Here is a 22,210-nt window from a genome sequence, read left to right on the forward strand (position 1 = left end):
ATGAAAATATCAAAATTATACCAGTGGTATTGTTAATTATTTATAGTTACCAACTAAATATGATAAAACCAACTTGGTTTGTGTATTAGTAAATCTTCTTATGGATGATCATGGCTTGAAATGGATGGCACAAGGATGTGAATCCATCGTTCAAATGGTAAAAATGGAATATATGTTTGAAATTAGTTTGCAAGACTTAATTGGAAGAAGTGTGTTTTGCAAACTTGACTTTGATTAGAAGTAGGAAAAAAAATGTATATAATATTAATCAATTGCTACTTTTTTTTAGGAAAAAAGAGAGACTAATAATTTGTTTTTAAATACAGTATCTAAATATAAACATATTTCTACTTCTTTTTGTTTATATTGAGATATTATATTTAAAACAATTATTTTAATAGAATGAGTATTATTTAGCATACATCTTGTCCTTTTAAGTAAGTTTCTATTCATTCATTCTGCAAGTCCATTTTGTTGTGGAGTGTGTTTCACAGTATAATGTCTGACAATATCGTGATCCTTGCAAAAATTTCCGAATTCTCTGCTACATAATTCTAGACCATTGTCAGTTCTCAGTCTCTTGATCTTTCTCCCGGTTTGCTTTTCGATAAAGGTTTTCCACTGTTTGAACTTGACAAATGCTTCACTTTTGTGTTTCAAAATGAAAATCCACACCTTCCTTGAATAGTCATCAATGAATGTTAACATGTATCTACTACCACCATGAGAAGGTACTTGGGAAGGATCCCACAAGTCAGAATGTACATAATCCAATGTGCCTCTTGTTCGATGAGCTGCAACATTGAATTTTATCCGACATTGCTTTCCGAAAACACAATGTTCACAAAAGTCTACCTTCCCGACTTGTTGACCGCATAGTAATCCTTGTTTGGTCAACTCGGCTTGACCTCTTTCACTGACATGACCCATTCTTAGATGTCATAGTTTGGTGACATCAGAATCAGATGTTGAGGAGACAGCAGCAACACCCGTGATTGTGTTTCCTTGTAACATATAGAGACTATTCTCTTTCTTTCCTTTCATTACAACCATATCACCTTTAGATATTCTTATAGCTCCACCTTCACATTTGTAGCTATAACCTTTTGAATGCAGTGTTCCCAAGGAAATCAGATTTTTCTTCAATTTTGGAACATGTCTTACATCTGTCAACATCCTTACGATTCCGTCGAACATCTTGATTCTAATTGTGCCGATGCCAATGACCTTGCAGGGAGCATTATTTCCCAAAAGGACCTTGCCCCCATCTAAGGGTTGGTAAGTGGAAAACCAATCCATAATGGGACACATGCGATATGAGCATCTAGAATCAAGTATCCATTCATCTTTTCAGTTATGCTCTGAGACTATTAGTGCATTTGCACTATCATAGCCATTTGCTACAGCTGCATCTCCATATTCATAAATCTTTTCCTTTACGCTCTGGGCAATTCTTTCTTATATGCCCCTCCTTGTGACAGTGAAAGCATTTATACTTTCTAGGTTTTGCTTTAGACTTGGACCTAGATTTTCCTCTTTCACCAAATTGATTTCGCTTCTCTGTTCTTCCTCTAGCAAAAAGACTATCACCTGAGCCTTCGGATCTCGAATCTGATACTTTTTTCTTCAGTTCTTTCGAGTGCAACGTCGCCTTTACTTCGTCCAAGGTCAGATCTTCTCGACCATACATTATGGTGTCGATGAAGTGCTCATAAGAACTTGGAAGGGAACATAGTAGAAGAATTGATTGGTCTTCATCTTCAATTTCGACATCAATATTCTTTAGATCAAGAATAATTTTGTTAAATTCATCCAGATGATCTTTTATGGGCTTTCCTTCCTGCATTTGAAGAGTATATATTCTTTTCTTCAAATACAGTCTGTTGGTGAGTGACTTCGTCATGTACAGGTTTTCCAGCTTCAACCATAAAGAAGCAACTGTAGTTTCATCTGACACTTCTCATAGAACTTCATCTCCCAAGCACAACAAAATTGCACTATGTGCTTTCTCCAAGTTTTCATCATTCTCGTCCTCGGTCAGACTCTTTGGTAACTTGTTTCTACCTTCCAAGGCTTTACCTAAGCCTTAATGAACTAGTAGAGCTTTCATCTTCAACGCCAGAGTTGAAATCATTTTCTCCATTAAATTTCTCCAAATCAAATTTAGCACTCGCCATGATAACCGTATACCGGAACAATATCGTAATCCATGAACATACACCAGGAAAGTTCCCAAGAAAGAGAGGCGGGTCTTAATAGACACGCTCAAATACCAGGTCTTTCCTAAGGCAAAACTTTCCTAGACATGCACTTTCACACTATTATACCTTTCCAGTAACAAGAACAATTCTTTTCTGGTGTGTAAGATCAAATAATGCTGCAAACATAGAGCATACTAAGAATTTTCTTTTAGATCGTATGGCTTAGCATGCAAGAGCTCTACGAGCTCTTGATACCAGTTTGTTGGAGCGGAAGACTCATGGAGAAAATATAATAGAGAAAATGACACCGATAATTTAATGTGGTTGGGCAATTTGTCTACGTCCACAGTCGAAGAGCAACAATGATTATTCCACTATGATAAAAGAGAAATACAAGTGTTTCACTTACTTCCCAAAACCCAAGTACACTCAATTTCACTCTCACTCAAGTATTTCTCACACAATTGAAACAAGAGGAGAGAATATGTACTAAGCTAAGTATTTGGTGTGTGTTACAATGACATGAAACACTCCTATTTATAGCCAAGACTCTTAAAGATTATGTGGCCAAAGGGAAAATAACATTAATGTTGGTTTCACCATAGACACTTCTTTTTACTTGGCTAGAAATTCTCCATTTCTTCAAGATGATCTTTAGCCACTTCTTTTTGGCTTGCCTCAAGAAAGTCTTTTCATCATCTTTTTCTTTTAGCCAATATTCAATAATGATAAATATAAACATATTTCTATTTCTTTTTGTTTATATTAAGATATTATATTTAAAACAATTATTTTAATAGAATGAGTATTATTTAGATGACGTTGTTGGAACAAAAAGTTTTGGATGTTTAATTATTAATTTGGTGATATGAACATTAAAAATTATGATATAATTCATTTCGGATCGGAAGGATATTTGATATTATAATTCACAGCCGTTACATTGTCAACCATTATATATTGCAATATCATGTAAAAAATGTCACTTTTATTTTTTATCAACATTGTTTTTTTTAACTACCTTAAAAGTTCTAGATGAGACAACATACATTAGTTTATAATGTAAATTTTTTATGGCCTATCAAAATCAAACTCATTTTTTAAAGATATTATAATTTGAATGGTGATTAAATATCCAAACTGGGTATTGGTGAATGGAGCAGTAGTAGTTTATTTTAAATTTGTTGTAGTGGGTTTTTAACTTCAAACCTAATCACAACTAACTAATAAAAGAAGTTGTCAGACATATAAAAGAGAAACTCAAAACCTGTAAAATCCTATAAACCGTTTACCAAACCCACACTAGCCATTGTTTGCACTTTCCACAACGAGACCCGAAATATAAAATCTAGAGAGGTGAAAGAAAAAAATCAGAGGCATAACATGAAAGGCTGAAAGCATATATATGATTAATAGAAAAGTCACCCACTGAATAGAATGAGGCAAGTTTGACTAATATAAAGTTATAATATTCTAAATTCTTTTTATGATATTTTTTTATCCGCAAATATTAGTATGTTAGTATTCGTTGTCGTCGGCGAAGTTCAAATTCCTTATAACTCTCTTATTTACTTCACTATTTAAACTCTCTATTAAGGTTTCATCTCAAAACCAATTGGCAATGAAAGGAGTAGCTCAACATGTACTTAAACCACTTTAGAGACAAAGAGGTAGGCGATGTGAGGCTTACTTTCCAACATGTCTCCTCCATATAAGTCTTCCGGACCAGACGAAGGGTTATCTTTGACCCATAACTAAAGGGCATCTTTTGGTCCATGACAACCGGAAAAAAATTGAGTTCTGGCTCTAATATTATGTTAAGGTTCCGTCTCAAAACCATCAATTGTTTTAGATGGAATTGATTTCAAGAAAACTATGCTGAACTTGCTAAGAGACTCTGAAGGCAGTGGCGCCAAAAGATTGTACCTAAATGCTGCACCATAGTGTCCTATACCTGAATTATCTACAGGGCTTTTTCACAAAGTTAGGGTTAAGTTTTTCTCAACAAAAGTATTTGGCATGCTTTGAGTAACAAAAATATTGAGACAAGCACAGTTTGCATGCATGGCCTGTCAAGGCAAGTAACAAAATCTTTGAGCATGCATGGCTTCTCTCCTAGCTAGAGTACTTCATTTGTTACATGCAGTATTTATAGGGAAACTTAACTGTGTAAAAAAGAGTACTACAAGATAAGTGTGTAATAAAAATGTAACTGTATGTGTGAGGATAGATGGAGAAGTTTCTACATTTTGTTTCACTCCTTAAATGTCTATGTAGTTTTAAAAATTACAAATTCATTTGATTAAATTAAAATGTTAAGGTTGATGCAAAGTAGAAAACTTTTACATAATAATAACACAACCTATTTATAAAAAATACAGTTTATAATTATTGTTAATGTGGTCATGGTGGGGTATCTTTGTTCATATCCACCATGGACTCCTTCCATTTTGGGGTAATTAGTCTCTCAAATCTGAAACATTTTAGATGATATCAACATGGCACTTTTTTTTGTAAAAGAACATGTGTGTATACTCTTATCAATTGATTGTTGCATTTGTAAACCGTGGTCCTCAATAGTCAAAAGCTTGTGAGGTGTGCTATAATTTTGAACTTGAATTGTTATTAATAAAATCATTTAATTCAAATATTCCCCATTAATGTTTGAAAGCTGTCTTTTTATTCCATTTTCTATATTTTCTCCCCCAAATTTTTTAATGCCGTGATGTTTGGTAATGATAATAACATAGATGTTCAAACTAAGCAGTACTAAATTTTCTTCATTAATCTCTTGTTTATGTGTTGAATGACATAAAAGACAAAAACCGAGTGACCATAATTAATGAAATTGAAGATATATCTAATGCCATATTTAGAGATATAAAAAAATTATGTTTTGTGCTATCCAAATTTATGAAAAACTAAGAACTTGGCATTTCAATATAATAACTTCAACAAAGACTTACCCTCATTGAACAATAGCTAAGTTCATTAGGTAGCAACTTCATATACTGGACCTCCTAATCAATTTTGCTATTGTGTTCACTGCTCTTTAAAAATATAAAATCTAACCTGCTTAGAGTAAACCATGGTTATTTATGATGACTTACACTCCAATTATAAATTGCCCTATAATACATATTTTGTTGGATTTATTTAAGTGTAAAGTCTCACATTGATATATGGGGAGGAGTAAAAGAATCTATAAGAATGAAAAACTCATATAACTAATGCTTTAAGGTTTTGGTTAAAGACATGATATCTCATTTGTGGCTCTCCACTTTTCCCATAGTCCGGTAACAATGGCACCTCTCGGTGGTTTAGGGGCTCCCTGGTCGCAGTCTGGTCCAAAAGTGATTCGGCTGATATAGTGGACTTAAGGGGAAACTGACCGGAAAGTGTGTGGTATCTACACTTGAGGGAGAGATTGTTAGATTTAGTCAAGTGTGAAGTCACACATTGCATATGCGGAGAAGAGTGAAAAAGTTTATAAGAAGGAAAAGTTCTCATGGATCTAATGGCTTAAAGTTTTGGTTCAAGATATATGTCTTACTTCTAACTCTCCACTCTTCCTATACCTTAATAACAATGAAACTTCTCTATGGTTGGAGGCTTTCCGATCGTCGCAGTGTGATCCAACAAATTCGAAGTTATTAAACTCAAATTGTACTGTTGTAATGAGAAAACACTGGATCAATTGATTCAACCAGTTACAATTTTGGGGCTGGTGGTCTCATGTTTTATGAACTTGAAATCTATAAACAACCAAATGAAATTGATGTAGGACATAATTGTTCTTTCATATAAAAGTCCTGCAACTAAGTTTAACATGGTCTTGAGCAAACATTGGCAAAGGTTTTGAGAACGGTGGAAAATTACAGCACCTAAAGGCATGGGGGTCATGTGGCACAGACAAATTGCATTAAATGCAAAGAGGTTGGGTTGGAATTGAAATAGTTGCTGAAGAGTAATACCAGTAATAAATTTTCTTTAACACTTTGTTAAAATATACTTTTCTATTACTATTAGGTGAACTTAGAATGAATGTACCCAAAAAAAGGTGAGCTTAGAATGAGACTCACTCAATAAAGACTAGACTTATTTGATTTAATTGGCACCAACAAAAATTTCAACACTGAAGAGAGTGTTAAAGAAAAATATATTAGATAATCCATGACAAATGGTTTAAGATAGATCACCACTATTATTTTAAAATAAAGCCATATAATTTCAATTTATAAATGAATAACTAATGGTGGAAATGTGTTATATACAATGATATATAAACATTAAAAAGTGTGCTGCTAACAAATTTTTTATCTATTCGTAATATTTCCAACATTTAATTGTGTGCACAATAATAAGGTTGGCCTTCTTTGAAACAAGCCAGATGAGTTGTACACAAAGCAGATAACCAGAGTGGGAAAATAGTGCATGATAATTTCGTATGGGCAAGAGATTAACCTATCTTAAATTGTACATAGATCTGATGTTTAGTCTCAATTTTATGTTATAGTTCAATGAAAATATATCACTTATTTAAAAAGAAAAAATCTAAAACATAAAATAATATTTTTATTACTTAAAGAAAATTTATTGGCTAAAAACGTTAAGATATGATTATTTTAGGACATAAGATCTCGTTTCATCACGCAATAGTAATTTATTCTTCTTCTATATAAACAGGAATTGTTTTATACCATATCTAAAGCAGCTCATATCACATATTTGAGTGGTAGAGGAAATAGTTTACTTCACTAGGGAGGTTCAACAACCAACTACTTTTTATTTTTCTTGGCCAACAAATACTGTAAATGAAACAATAAATTCCTCATTTTATCTCTCTTTCTTCCTTTGCTTCTCTGGTTTTGTGTTGAAGTTTTAATTTAAGAGAGGCAAACCTACACGCTTTCATTCATCTACACTAAGATAGGGTTGTTCTAAAAGGGTTCTTTTGTGTCCACTTCTCTATAGCTTAACTAGCTTGTTATGCCAAATATGTCATCACCCTATTCTTTTAGTAAATATCATTGCATCAACATTTTGTTTGGCCCATGATTGGTTCTTCTTCCTAATTTTACATTATTCTCAAATATATTAAGAAGCTTGGTTATATATTTGCATAAAATGATCACATTAACATTATCTTCTTATTCATCATTAGCATCAAGTTTTGTGACAATAAACACCACTCCCATTCTCTTTTTCTTTCTTTGTGTGATTTGCATGCAAATGGATGTAATGAAAAGAACTAGATCGGTTCTAAAACTAAGTGGAAGGGTTTTGAATGATGCAGTTAGCTTCATTGTGTTTTGTGCCTTGGACCTTGTTGATTACATGCTATGCTTTCTTTTCAAAGCCATAGATATGTTGATTGAAGCTGAATGGAAACCTTGTTACTGTTCCTCTTCAGCAAAAGAAGCCATAACAAGTAGTGGCAAGATCTTGGTTTCTGAACAAGGTGGTGAGTCTAAGATTGTTTCTCTTAGTTCAACAAAGTTGATGTTGGAGGATATCTCAGACACCCTTTATTCTCGTCCTTCTTTGGTGTCTGAGTTGTCAAGTTTTACACTCAATGAGATTAAAAAGTTCAAGTTAGAGGACCCCATTTTGCAACAACAAACAACAAAGAGAGGAACATCAAGGTGTTCTAGTTCTTCATTCACTGTGAACACCACCATAGTTGAAATGCTTCAAGGTAAAATTGGAAGGCAAGAAAAGCATTCTATTCCAAGATGGTCTGATTGTGATTGTGAACTATGCACAAGTTGGATGTCACCTTCATCCCCCTCTACTAAACCCACTCTTTTTGTTAAGACTCAAGGCCCCACCATAGGTAAGTTTTCAACTAGTAATGTGTTTTTTTGTACATCATATCCCCTCACCCGATAAGGAAATAATTCATTCGTGACTGTCACTTCCAACAAGCTAAGTATCGCTATCAAGAATCGAACACCTTGTTGTATAATATGTTTCATATCTAGTTCATTATTTCATTTATGAACAAAACCTAAGAGTCTTTATATGTTTGGTGCTATTTTCTAATCAGAACATAATATTTTCTAGTTGTTGAATGAAAACATGTGATTTATAATAGTTGGTTACCTATTATATATGTTATGTTCTCATTAAAAAACAACACTACAAATATCTGAACAACAATAGGTAAGTTTCATTGTTAATTTATAAACCTTGTTAACTAATAACATTTTTTAAATTGTGGTCTGCAAACACAATTTCAACTAGGAAATCACAATTTAAAACACTCAATAATATGTACTTAAAAAAATGTTATGTGGCATGAAATGATAACAATGTTGAATTGGTAAATATTTCTAATGAGTGTGTGTAATATATATGAAACAGGTAAAGCAAAAGAAGATGTGGTATTCATACATGGGTTCATATCATCATCATTATTTTGGACAGAAACATTGTTCCCAAACTTCTCAAGCAAAGCAAGGTCAAGTTATAGGTTATTTGCAGTTGATCTGCTTGGTTTTGGAAGAAGTCCAAAGCCAAATGACTCATTGTACACATTAAGTGAGCATTTAGAGATGATAGAGAGGTCTGTGTTAGAGGCCCACAATGTCAAATCTTTCCACATAGTGGCACACTCTTTGGGGTGCATCTTGGCTCTTGCCCTTTCTGTCAAACACCCTCATTCTGTCAAGTCCCTAACTTTCCTTGCTCCAGTAATTACTCTTCATTCATTCCATAAAATGTTACATCTTATATTCTTAGTTCCTACCATTTTATATTATATTGTTTTTTTAAGGCAACTTCATTAATGATATATCCTCATTCCAAATTTTCTTATAAATCCTTTTACACCATAAGAAAATGATATATATTATTTGTACAAATCATTCATTAATAAACTATGACATGTGTTATTTTGTTTTTATGGTATAGAAGGATTTGTATAACAAAGATATGTTGTCTCAAACCAAACTATGTCCCAAATTATATCCATACCAATGAAAATATGTCATGTTAATTAAAAAACTAAATATTCATTATTTATTCTAGTTTTATTTCATTATCATTTGTGTGGAACAAAAGTTTTGGACATAGTTTAAGACTCTTATAACATTTTCCAAGAGGGAATTTTGAGGGATAAAAAGTGATTTTTTTGTTTAAAGAAGAATGTTGAATTGCATGATTGATTAATGAATTTTTGTTGTGTCTGATTTGATCAGCCATTTTATCTGGTGCCAAAGGGTGAAGCACAAGCAACACAATATGTGATGAGGAAGATTGCTCCAAGGCGCGTGTGGCCAATGATAGCGTTAGGCGCGTCATTAGTGTGCTGGTATGAGCACATAACTCGAGTGGTTTGCTTCCTGATATGCAAGAATCACCGCTTATGGATATTTCTAACCAAACTCCTCACTAGAAACAGGTCACCCACATTTCTTCTTCTCTTCTTTCTTATTAATTAATATAAGAATAATAATAATTTAATATAATACTGCTAATAGTATTACTCACTTTATGAATAAAGAAATAATTTTTTTTAGAATATATAATTGTCTCTTCTATTATTTTTATAAATTAAACTTTTGACTTTTTAGTTATTATTATCACACCAGTTGCACTACTTTGCAGCAAAATACATGTACTTTATGTATAAAATAATTAAAATGTTCCCAAAAGTTGTTGAAATGCATGCAACTACTAATGTCATCACTTTTGGTCTTATAAGTTTCATCCATGTTCATTTAGGTGGCCCATTTTTTTTTTTACTTTTCCGATTCTTTATCTTAATTTTCTCAAGACAAATGGTTTTTTTTCACGTTTTTTCTTTCTTCCTAATTCCTATACTTTTTAAAAATTATCCAGATTCCCAATAGAAAAGGAGGATTTTTAACAAAAAGTATTCTTAAAGATTATTTATCATAAAATTGGTGCACTTAATTATGTATACCATTTGCTTGTAAATCATTTTAATTTCATTGGAATTAATTTAAAACTATTGTAAACATAATTATATATGTTGAATGAAAAATCGAAAAAAATATTTCTTTCATGTTGTTTCCCATTTTCAGTTGTTTCCTTGATGATTTTTTATTTTATAAAGTTTCCTTAATGAATGTACTTCAACAAACTTATACATTTTTTATCCACCTTCCAAGCAAATCATTAGACTATATATTGGTCCTATTATAATTTAACTAATGTTACTTGCTTGTAACATGTTATATAACTTATAATTACCATTTATCTTTCTCCTTTTATCTATAGAGCTATATTTTTCATTAATTTCAATAATCCATACCATGACAAACACACACACGTTTTGATAATTTGGGACTATAGCTAATAAACTCAATAAAAGGAAAATATAGCAGAAGGGGAAAATACACAAATATATACAGTGATATTACTATTTTTGTATGAATTTTTTGAATGATAAAAATCTTACACACACCTTATATAGGAGTACTTTTTTGTACATCCTTATATAGTATGTTTGCGTCCTATACAATTCTTTAAATTGCACCCTTGTAGTTGTTGAAAACCGTTCATTTCATTAAAGGCACTTCATTCCTTTAATAATGATGTACCTAGTATTTGAAGTTCGTGTAATGTTAATTTAAGGGTATTAAATAAGGTTTCAAAATTAAAAAAAAACTTTAAAAGTCAAGATAGAAAGATACATACAATGAGAGTGTAAAAGATTTTTACTGTGTCAATGTATCATTCATATTTTATAATATTAAATAAAATAAATGAATGGTGGATGATACATTAACTATGTATAAATCTTTACACGATTAGTGCATAAATATTATACTTAAATGTTGATGTATTTAATAGTAACTCATATATTTTAAATATAAAAAAACTATGTTATTAATACAACGGACAAATTTACTAAGTAATTAATTTTAAATTAATGTTATTATACATTAAAAAGAGATAAGAGTAAAGTTAAAAATAATAATTAATACTTTCTTGATATCATGAGATAGATGAATTAGCCAACCTTGATTAACCTTAGATATCATGGCTTGCTGGAGCCGTACTAAGAACCAAGGACACTAGTTCTTATTTTTTGTCAATAGTAACTAACTTAAGGGTCATATATATTTAATTAGAGGAATGATATATTATACTACAAACTTTTCAATATCATAATATGCTAACACATATTATTTATAAATCAATTATTAATAAACAAAATATTATTTTATAACAAATGCTACTTTACTAGATTTATAGAAAATTTGTAAGATGACATCATTTTTCATATTTCAACTTGTAGCACTTCATATAGAGGGGTATTAAAGGTTTTCTGTACACACAACTCACTATAACGTTATAAGCATTAAAATCTCTCAAGTTGTGTAGCTCAAGTTAAGGACACATTTGCCTTTAAAATTTTCCTTACAAAAATAAAAAATTCAAGTTGTCCTTACGTAGTGTTTTAACTCATAACTATTCACGTAATGTTATATTAGGACAGTGTCAATATTCTGACCCCCAAAATGATTTTAATATAAATAGAAGAAATAAGAATGTATATCTCTTTTTATTAGATAAAATTGTTGAGATGATTGTTGACTTTAGCTGATTAAGTATAGATATATTGTTACTAATTTTATGCTTAACTTCACTCTGTATAAAAAAAAATTCCATTATAGGGTGATAGTATTTATTATGGATTTAATATGTATATATTGATAGTATAAATATTTTTTATATGTTAATCACCATTGATTCTCAAACAAAAGTAATACAAAAATATATTAACAATGTAAAAAAATTTACACTGCACAAATTTTAAACTCAATTATTATCTAATAAAACATGCCATAATTCATTCACGGATTCTGATTGTTTGATTGATTTAAGTACATTTGGTCCATCTTTAACACAAAAAAGTACAATATCCAATAACACAAGTAAAAATGATGTTTATAAGTAATAATTATGTGAAAACAAACATCTTACAACTTATCTGATTCCATAGATTTGTTCTTTTTTCCATCCCATGTTCCAAAGAAAAGTCCTTTACTTTTTTTTATAGTTAAGTCACTTTAATTAGGGTACTATAAGATTTTTTCCCCTCTGCGGTGGAGGCACAAAGTCAAATGTGTCTGAGTGAGCCTGAGCATAGTAGATGGAGTAGGATTAAATGGTTATGGTTGCATTAATTGAAGCATTCTGTGTAATTTCATAGCCATGAATGAAATTCATTTCAAGTGTTGTTGGTGACAGCTACTTTGTATCTAACATTATATATTTGATATTAATGCATTTTTTTAACCTTACAGGGTCAGAACTTTCTTGCTTGAAGGGTTCTTTTGTCATACACATAACGCAGCCTGGCACACCTTGCACAATATTATTTGCGGAACTGCTGGAAAAATTGGAACATATTTGGATGTCATAAAAGGTAACCTTGATATTAAAGTTACCATATTTCATGGCAAAAATGATGAGGTTATTCCAATTGAGTGTAGCTATGAGGTCCAAAGAAGAATTCCACGTGCTGATGTAAGAGTTATTGACAAAAAAGATCATATTACCATTGTTGTTGGAAGACAAAAAGCTTTTGCTCTAGAGTTGGAAGAAATTTGGAGCAACTCAAACAACTAGAAAATTAAGATGCATGTTGTGCAAAAAGCACTTATGTCTAGCAGTACTTGATTTATAGTATTTGTGTTCAAAGTTTTTTTTCTTTGTCACCAGTATTGTATCTTTTCTCATAAGTCATGTGTAGCATGAACTACATATTGGTCCTAAAAAAATAAAATACCAAGTTCAATCATTTAAGTATTCAAATAATTTGTGTCCAAACTTCTGTCATGGAACTAGCACTTTTTCATTGTCATTGGCGAGGCCTAGTAATAACATGTTATTTCGTGACATGGAGCTTGGAAAATAAATTTACATCAGCCCCATAGTCATAGTCACTTTCAAATTACAGATTATTTCTGAATCCATAGTCACTTACAAATTTCCAATTGTATACTTCCTAACTGAAATCCAATGGTACATTCTTTCTAACTGAATCCACAGTCACTTACAAATTATTCTACATAACCTACATAGTTTCGACTCATGCATGAGGCGAGGCACGGTGGCCTAATGCACGAGGCTTTCATTTTGTGGGGTCCGGGAAGGATACATCCACACAGCCTTACATTTTTATACAAATGTCATATCACACCAAGCACTGGAAATTAGTCACTGGCAGCCTCATCTGAAGTATTTCCTGCTGGACCTATTCTGCCGCCCTGAATTTCATCCTCACTGAACATACTCTCTTCACTAGAATTTGAAAGTGGACCATTATCCTCATCAGTTAGCAAGTCTGTTTTTTGTCTACTCCTGACATCCTTTACTGCTCTTCCCTGAAGAGCTAGGCGCCTGCGTTTTCGAGCTTTACGCTTGCCTTTAGGGAACTCTTCTCTTTGTAACTCAAAGTCCGCCCCTTCTACCTCTTTTGCAGTCCGTTCCTTTCCATTTCCGTCATCATTAGATTCTTCAGTATCATGCTTACTACGCCTTTTCCTATTAGTATTTGTCTGAAACATTGATACACATTCAGATTAAAATTTTGTAGACAGTTAATACAATAGCAATGTCATGGAAAGTAGATGAAGATAGAAGCAGGCCAAGTTGCAAAGGAATGACCAAATGAATAAAAGAGTGAACTTTTAATGAATCATATTTCGGACGAATGCAATTTAAGTATGTAGCCATTAACAGAGCATCCCAGCCGACCCCAAAAACAAGATAGCGTGGTCGCAGATAGCAGGGTGGCTGAGATAGCCGGATAGGGATGTTTAAGGAAGAAAAATAAGCAATTTATATTATTCATATATAAATGCTAAAAATAGAAAAATACACATTAAAGACAAGCTCAAAATCTATAACATAAGTAGATCCAGTAAAAGTAATAATTAAGTAGGCCAAAATTCCAATATAAGTTTAAGGAATTAAGCCTCTCCAAGGCTTAAGAGTAAATACTAAGTACTAGACTTAGACTACTAGTCTATTTTAAGCATTCAAAATAATATAGTGAATAAGGCTGATGACTCAGATGGTGGTGACTGAGATGATGCCTTGCCATGGTTGACGGCTTCACAAAGTTTGCAAGGATTGAAAAAGAGGAAGAACTTGCAAGCTTGGAGATGTTGCTAAGGTTGGGGAGGAAGAAGTTGCAAAACCAGCAAAAGAGAAGCAAAACACGAGCAAGTTGGGGTTGAGAGCTGCTCACTGAAGGTCCAGTTGTTTGAATGGGTTTAGAGCTACTCACCGAAGGTCCAGTTGTTTGAATTAGGTTTAGGGATTTGTCAAAATAGAAAGGTCCCAAAAAAGGGCCACAACATTTTAAAAATAAAGGCAAAATGGGCTTTTAACCCCACCATCCCATTCCCAATTAGATCCCACAGGAAAACTGGGGTGGGATCCGGAGATTTGGAGCTGGGATAGCCGGGATTCAGATCTGGGATGAAATAGCAAATCCCATCTCATCACCCTGCCCAACTGGGATGGGATCCCATTGGATCCACTATTGAACAAGTGATATTTCCACTATCAGTGGCTCACAAACAACACAACCGGGTTCTCAACTTCCCATATTTTCTTATAGAGAAACTACTGCTAGACCCAAGTCCCCAATCTACACCTGGTGATCCTGGTTAGCCTTGGGGGACGGTGTAGTCGTGTAGTCTTGACTTATCTTTCTATTGCACTAAAGAAATCCTGGGCTTGCTACGAATGCTATCTGACTACGAGAATCTATAACAATAAGTGAAACGAATTGGGACTTGTATATAAAGCACAAGAGTGCATTTGGTAGTGGTTAATTTGCATGAAAACCACTTTTGTTGTTTAAAATGGCTTCTCAAACATGCACAATGGTTTGGGATAAGATTATGAAGAGGAAAAAATACTAAATCTAAAAAAGATAAATTTTTAGTTTTAATCAGAAACTGAACTGTGTAACTTCTTCATAAATCAGTTTTAGGATAAATGCAACATAAGAGAAAGCAAGTGTTTATTATATAAATGATTAAAGAATGATTATGACAATTATATCCATATACCTTTGGACCCCGATCAACCAACCTTGCCCATTCATGTCGGTTCCGCAAACAATCAAGAACAGCCTGAGAGTGACTTGAGTATGCATAACGCTCTCCATTATGCTTCCTCAAGTTATGCCAGTGCTGTGGTAAAACATTAAAAAAACATGTTTACGGACAAACTATTTCAACTAGTGTCAATAAAAAGCAAAAGTAGAAATTACTAAAACAAAGCTGATAAAGAATCATACCGGTAGCACAGCATTACAGAGTTCCTCATATGTCATACGCCTGCCTTTGCTCATAATATCATTGATTAAGCCTGCATTCAGATACATGTAGAAGTACGTAATAAGAAACAAATCACAAACTGACCAAAAGAAGCACCACCTTTTTTTAACATTCACTTTTTTAGCTAAAAAAATCAAACTCAGATACTCAGTGATTGCCAACAAATAACAAAAGTTGATCATGCCAGCCGGAACTACACGCACATATGGCAGAACCTACTGACACTCAAACCAGAACTTAGAGAGTTGCAAGTCTTTTAAAAGCCTGGCGATTAAAATTTTCTAAAATTACTGTTTTAATAACTAGCAATGATTGATCATAGATCTACAAAACATTAATAGAGAACGGTGGCATGATATTAAAGTAAATAAAAACACAAAAAGAACAGTCATTATTTCCCTGACAGGAAACTACCAGGTAAAGTGCGATGAACTGGCCTTCTAACAGTTGCTGTATCATCATCAGATATATTGCGGGGTGAGTTACGTACAGATGACAAATTCTGATCCTCAGGAGGGGAGGGTGAACTACTTTTTGCAATGGCAGAAACAACATTGTTTGTAGAGTTTATGGCTGATGTAGATGCAAGACATTCTTCCTTTGCAGAAGCATCTTCTACATATGTCATGTCTTGTTTCCTCCTATCAGAGGAGAACGGAACCTTCTCCTTCTCTATCCTTTTACCTTCATCTTCAAGTTCACGAGAACTGCAAGATCCATCTCTAGATACATCCTTGTATTTTCGTCTTGGTACCTACACAACATATAATGGAATTAGTCACCAACAATGAGCGAAATTGACCATATTTGTAAGAAAGTTAGCAAAGATTCTGGAACCGATATTAGTGTATGAAGCCATATTTGTCAATTTAAAGAAGGCACAAAATCCTACCAAAGAATGATCCTTTCCTCCAACAGACGATGTTCGCTTCATTGGAATGCTTGTAGCACAAGTAGAAGTCAATTGTGGCAAGTTACCAGCATGGCGTGCTCGGGGTACTCGAGGTACTCGAGGTGAACTATTTAGTTCTTGATGTAATAGCAAAGCAAGCTGCCAAAAAATAACACAAGATGAATCAAGAGGAAAAGAAATAACAATAAAGGGTATTTTGTTAGAGAAACTTCATCAGAACTTAATTCAACAAATTAGGAGTCCGTCTCATACCTCTTCATCACTCAGCATCGAAGAATTTGATAAGGGAGAAGGATTCATTGCATGATTCTGGTTCAACTTAGAGGAAGGATGGACATTTGTTTGGTTAGGCTTTTCAACTCTCTGTTGGTCTGAAAAAGAAATTTTATTCTGCACTTGCAAAGCCTTTTGATGGTTCGATGATGCATTAGTTTCACTTGAGCCTAAAATACTTGCAGCCTGATATACAAAAGATGCTTTAGAAGATGAACAGTGAACAGAATCTCCCGCATCAGGAGTTACTTGCTTAGATACTGAACTTTGTATACTCATGCTTGCATGCGGTCCTTTTACATTAGAATTCAAAGAGGATTTTGGACGCTCTTTTACTGACTTCCTTGAAAGTCCATCCCTTGCCGCATCACTCGGACATCTTTCATTTTTCGAGTTAATATTACAATCAGCCATGACTGCATGCTTTGTACGAGGATTAGGGATTTCAGTATCATCAGATTTTAAGGCACGAGCCAACGATTTGGAGTTCGTGGTCGACGAAGTTGGAGATGCTTTTCTAGGAAATGCTAACAATTTATGAGGACATTCAAGTTTTTCAGCTTTTAATGGATCCTTTGCAGAACCCGAACCATCTTTTGCTTCTGAAAATCCATTTTGTGCTGTAACGGAACCTTCAAACCCCTCAGGTTCTTGTTTTTCATGACAAACATCACCAGACAATGCATCAACTTTCTTGGAATGATCATTGGCTATTGCCTCTAATACTCTTTCAAAAACTCCCACCTTTTCTTCATGTGGTGTTAAACTGGTGACCACAGCATCATTAGCATTACCAATATCAGATATGTGATCGGATGGTTTTTCATTATTTTTAAGATCATTGACTGGAGAACAATGAAACTTCGGACGCTTCCTACAGATATCATCATCATCATCTTCACTCTTCAACTTGACTTTGCATTTTGCAGAGATGGGATGCAGGTTGCAGTCAAGTTCTTGAGAAACTCGGTTATCCCTAAGTTCTGGTGCAGAACTACAAAGATCATTATCTGCATTATCAACTACCAAGAAATCTCCATCCTTGTTTGTAGAAGCAAGAAATGTCATCACAATGTAGTGTTAGATCGGATCTGAAGGCATACTAGTGACAAAAATCCATAAAGCTATTCATGCATAAACCTACTGAAAATATTTTGCATGGTGGAAAACAACTAGGTGTTAGAAGATAACACAGTGGTTCCAAAGTTCAGTTTTTAAGTATCACATGTCTAAGGCAAGATCACAAGCTGAGTATCAAAATAGGATGCATTGGTGGAGAGCCTTTTCTTTTAGTTTGGCTCTGGTGGAAAGGTAGTCCAGCATATGATTTTTATGCTCATCCTGGGAGAAGGGGGCGTAGACGAAATAAAAGCTTAACATTATAGGTTACTGTGGAGGAGAAATATTTTTCCCTGAATTCTTATCTCCTAGTTCATTTACTAAGCTTTTGCATAAATCTCCTCACAATTTCAGTCCCAAACAACACGAAAAAGGTGTTATATCATCATATTTCAAAGGCTTGAAAAAGTCAAGGAGTTCTTAGCTTAATTGATTGATTGATAATCTGCATATGCGATGTGCCATTTGTTTCCATCTAGGAAGCATGGACATAACAAGACCACCAGACACGGATAAGGCACAACACAAACATGGTGACAGAGCACACTTTAAAAAACAGGAGACAACATAGACATTGCAACATGGAACATTTTAAAAAATACAAGCATGACTCAACTAGAAACGTCATATAAGAAAACATTAAATTAACATGCTATAATCATAAAACGACATATGCTGAACAAGTAAGCATGAAACCTCAAAGCAAATTTATAGAAAAGATAATTGAAGTTATAAACATAAACTATAGGAATAAGAAATAAAATAAAGCTTAATCTTTAATGTATTTGTTTTTATCTCCCATATTTGGATTCTATCATTTATTTTATTCCAAGTTCTAAATAAACACTAACTTCTTTCTTTAAAGTATTTACTATTTTATAGTGCACTACATATTCTTTTGACTATAAAATAAATCATATCTAATATAGCTCTGCTGTATAAGTGTCCAAGAATAAAAGGCTTGTTCATTTTTTATATAAAAAAACTCAATCACTGGTGGACAAAACAAGAATTGTAGAACATGGGTAAACAAAAAAAAAGCGTTTCCTTTAAAAAAATATTTTCAGTCTTTAACATCTGAATACAAAGGAAAGAAGAACAACTTAACCTAACTTCAGAGGCACAGAGCAATACACTCAGCGAGAAGAAAAAAAGGGGAGTCATGTAATGTCCATGCTTCTAGGCTTCTGAACTCACTAGTGGGCACATCTGCACGTTGGCAACCAGTATCGGTCTGCACCCAGCCTCGCAGAACCAGGTTCAGTACGGTGAAAATGGAAAAAATGAAAGAAACCAGAGTACCAGAGACTGCATCGATCATATCTAGCTGTGTTGCTGCCATATCCTTGCTTCATAGGTTTCCAATAGATATATGTATTCAGCAATCATGCCAGCACATCAGTGCTTCATAGGTTTCCTTCCTAAAACCTTGGCCACAAATTTTTCATGCCTTGCAGGTCATCTCTTAATCTATTTTATCATTTCACTACTCTCTCTAAAGTTGAGGACAATCTTAAGGTTAAAGAATGAGGTTGAAGACAAAATCAGGAAATGTAAACTGCATTTTGCATGGTTTCAACTCTCAAGCTCTTAAAACGTATTGCACTTTAGTTGATTATCATCAGATACTGAGTGCATTGAATCATGCATACTTTCAGCTCTCAATAGTCATTTTCCCTTTAGTCGATTACTATCAAATACCTAGGAACAGGTAGTCAGACAGTTGCAATAATGTAAGAAGCTAGTACAGTGCAGCCAGTATAGATGCTACCCTATTAAACACATAATGCTCAGAGACTGGGCATGACTAATTCACACATATGATAATCACAGAATATAGGATTTTATTTGCTTAAAGAGATATCAGTAAAACGTACCTTTTCTTTAATTGAAGCATTTCCAACGCTATCAGGCTTTAAAACTGATGTAACAGTGTGGTCCATCTTAGAAGGCATCTCAACCAAACCAGGAGCTTTATGGCCAGTCTTCTCTTCTGCTAAGGCATCTCCAACAGAAAAATCATGTCTTGACGTGTCGGGATGTAATGCATCTGAAGAGCCCTCAGTAGTTGCCATGTTGTTATTTGGCTCCTCCATGATGGTATCCACAACAAAATGGTCATTGGAATAATGTTCCTTAACCACTGTGTCTTTTACATTTTTATTCTTTATGCTCTGAGTGTCGGCCTTTAAAATCTTCAGGCCTCTTTCTTCACAAGATTCCAATTGTTTTGCATCACTGGCAGGCATAAATTCTAGTAATCAAAATAAGAAGAAAAAAAAGAGATTGGGTCAACAAGCGCTAGTCAATTATGGAAAAGATGTGAAGTACCACCGTAGGTGATGAGGTTCATCCATGGGCACAATGGATACCATAACAGATAACCTTTCCATCAGCAACTATTAATAATAATAACAAGAGGGAATATCTCTGAAGACAGAGATCCTGATTAAGATATGGACCCCAAGGGGAAAATCGATCACTAAAAACAAACATGGTTATGCATATTATTAACATACCAATTTAATCGACCAATTTTTATTTTATTTACTTTTTCCATGTTCAATAACTTCGGTAGAGTTTATTAGACATACCCAGAATGGGACATAACATAACATACACAAAACAATAGTGTTCATATTATGGACAAGATTTTCATTTTAGCAATTCTCCAAAATAACAATAACCATCCTATTAGCATACAGTGATACAGACACATACAAAACGGGAAACAAGGCATATAAAAATCAAAGTCACCTGTTTTAGAAGAATGTAAACTTCTCCTCTTGGGATCATCCTCTTTCTCAGTGACCTTCACCCGCTGTTGCTTCCCACTCCGATCTTTGGATTGGGAAGGCCCCAATTCTTCTTTCTTTTTTTTACTGCTATGAACAACAAAGGGCCTCAGAAAAGTCCTCTCCTTATTGACACCATTTTGCACATTCAACACATCTTCACTCCCAACCATATTCACCTCCTTCAAAGCCTTGGCCTCCATTGTCTTCTCATCAGATTTCATATCACCCAAAGCCGCAACCGGTGGTGACAAAACAGTACCAGTATCTTTCGAAAAAGAGAATAAAACTCCAGCCCCATTATCATTGTCATTATCACTATTCCAAAAAGGAAACTCCCTATACTGAAAATTAAACTTCTTCGGAACATAACCAGTACACTTCCATAACTGAGGACCAAAAATCGAAGGCTTTCCCTGCACAGCGAAAAACGCAGGATCACCACCCGGTATCCCCTGAACGTGAACCCTATCCTCAATAGGTTTCTCATTCCAAAGCTTCAACGGCAGCCGTGATCGAGAAGAAGCAACCCTCGCAGCCGCAATTTGATTATGTTTGTTGTGATTCTCCATTGAGATTGTCTTTGTAGGAAGCTCAACTAACAACTGAGCCACCTCAGTTTCCTCAGTGTTGTGCATGGCGGAGGCGGCAGCCGCGGTCTTTCCCTTGCATTTGTCGCAAGCAAAGGTGTCCTCGCCTTTGACGTAGCGAGAGCAGCGCGTGTGGACCCAGACGCCGCACTCATCGCACTTGACCATCTCCTCGCCGTCGTCGAAGGTGACACCGCAGATGCAGTCCACCGTCCAAGAACCGTCGCCCCAATCTTCCGGTGGGTCGGTGTTATGAGGACGGTGAGATCGCCCTTTCATGATGATATAAATGGAACGGTGAATTGAGAAATAGGAGAGTACCTTGTGTCAATTGTGGTTCCAATTAAGGGTTTGATGCGAAGATTGTGAAGCTGATCGTTTTCTAGGGTTCTGGATTTGGTTTCATGCTTCTTTCGATTGGATGAGCTTCACTGCATATTCAGGAATGTGAATATGTGGGAATTGAATTATCATATATGCCAATTTTACCCCAAATTGCAATTCAAGATGTTTCATTCCTTTGCTACTTTCTTTTATTTATTCATTTATTGTAATTAAAATGCGTATTTTTTTTCCTGGTTGAAAAAATAATTAAAATAAAAAAAAATAAAAAAAAAATTGTCATTAATCCTTATTACTTTTTTTAATGTGTTTTTTCAAATTCATTCACTAATTTTATAAAGCTAGATCATTTTTTAAAATCATATTATTTCTATTAAAGATTCCAATTATCTATATCAAATGAGTGTATTTGTATTTTTACGTTGTTTTTCAAGCTAACCATAAATATTTTTAATTTAGTTATTAATTGATAAATATATTATTATAAGTATCAAGGTTCTTCTACCTAATATTTAATACAATTGTATGTTTAAGGTCTGCTAAGATTATCAATAAAGTTTAATAAAATATGTCATTTGATTCATCACTTCAATGGTCTTCTTATTGAATTTAAATGTCTAAGTTTGGATTAAGTTTTAAG

The 22,210-nt window shown here is 33.8% G+C and overlaps 2 protein-coding genes across 5 annotated transcripts; one reads left to right on the plus strand and one right to left on the minus strand.

Annotated features, from left to right (window-relative positions):
- Window positions 1–526: 526 nt before the first annotated feature.
- LOC109340177 lies at window positions 527–21,708 on the minus strand. 4 transcript variants are annotated; one of them, XR_002106760.1, is made up of 10 exons: window positions 20,601–21,708; window positions 19,721–20,097; window positions 16,704–17,765; window positions 16,431–16,589; window positions 15,953–16,292; window positions 15,499–15,569; window positions 15,269–15,391; window positions 13,168–13,741; window positions 6,031–6,035; window positions 527–541 (listed from the first exon to the last, which is right to left on the minus strand). XR_002106760.1 is itself a non-coding variant. In XM_019577770.1 (9 exons), the coding sequence occupies exons 1-9, from the start codon at window positions 21,505–21,507 to the stop codon at window positions 13,397–13,399; spliced, it is 3,339 nt and encodes a 1,112-aa protein (XP_019433315.1). In that variant the 5' UTR covers window positions 21,508–21,708; the 3' UTR covers window positions 13,085–13,396. The 4 variants fall into 4 exon arrangements, 3 of the variants coding, with proteins under 3 accessions (XP_019433315.1, XP_019433316.1, XP_019433314.1); XM_019577770.1 differs by lacking the exons at window positions 527–541; window positions 6,031–6,035 and having other exon boundaries at window positions 13,085–13,741; window positions 20,601–20,763; window positions 20,809–21,708; XM_019577771.1 differs by lacking the exons at window positions 527–541; window positions 6,031–6,035 and having other exon boundaries at window positions 13,085–13,741; window positions 19,721–19,970; window positions 20,037–20,097.
- Window positions 6,927–12,983, plus strand: LOC109340178 (probable lysophospholipase BODYGUARD 3). The gene is made up of 4 exons (XM_019577772.1): window positions 6,927–8,037; window positions 8,568–8,896; window positions 9,404–9,606; window positions 12,485–12,983. The coding sequence occupies exons 1-4, from the start codon at window positions 7,329–7,331 to the stop codon at window positions 12,807–12,809; spliced, it is 1,566 nt and encodes a 521-aa protein (XP_019433317.1). The 5' UTR covers window positions 6,927–7,328; the 3' UTR covers window positions 12,810–12,983.
- Window positions 21,709–22,210: the final 502 nt, after the last annotated feature.

This window comes from Lupinus angustifolius, unplaced genomic scaffold (assembly GCF_001865875.1).
Source record: "Lupinus angustifolius cultivar Tanjil unplaced genomic scaffold, LupAngTanjil_v1.0 Scaffold_146_80, whole genome shotgun sequence".
NCBI classification, from domain to species: domain Eukaryota; kingdom Viridiplantae; phylum Streptophyta; class Magnoliopsida; order Fabales; family Fabaceae; genus Lupinus; species Lupinus angustifolius.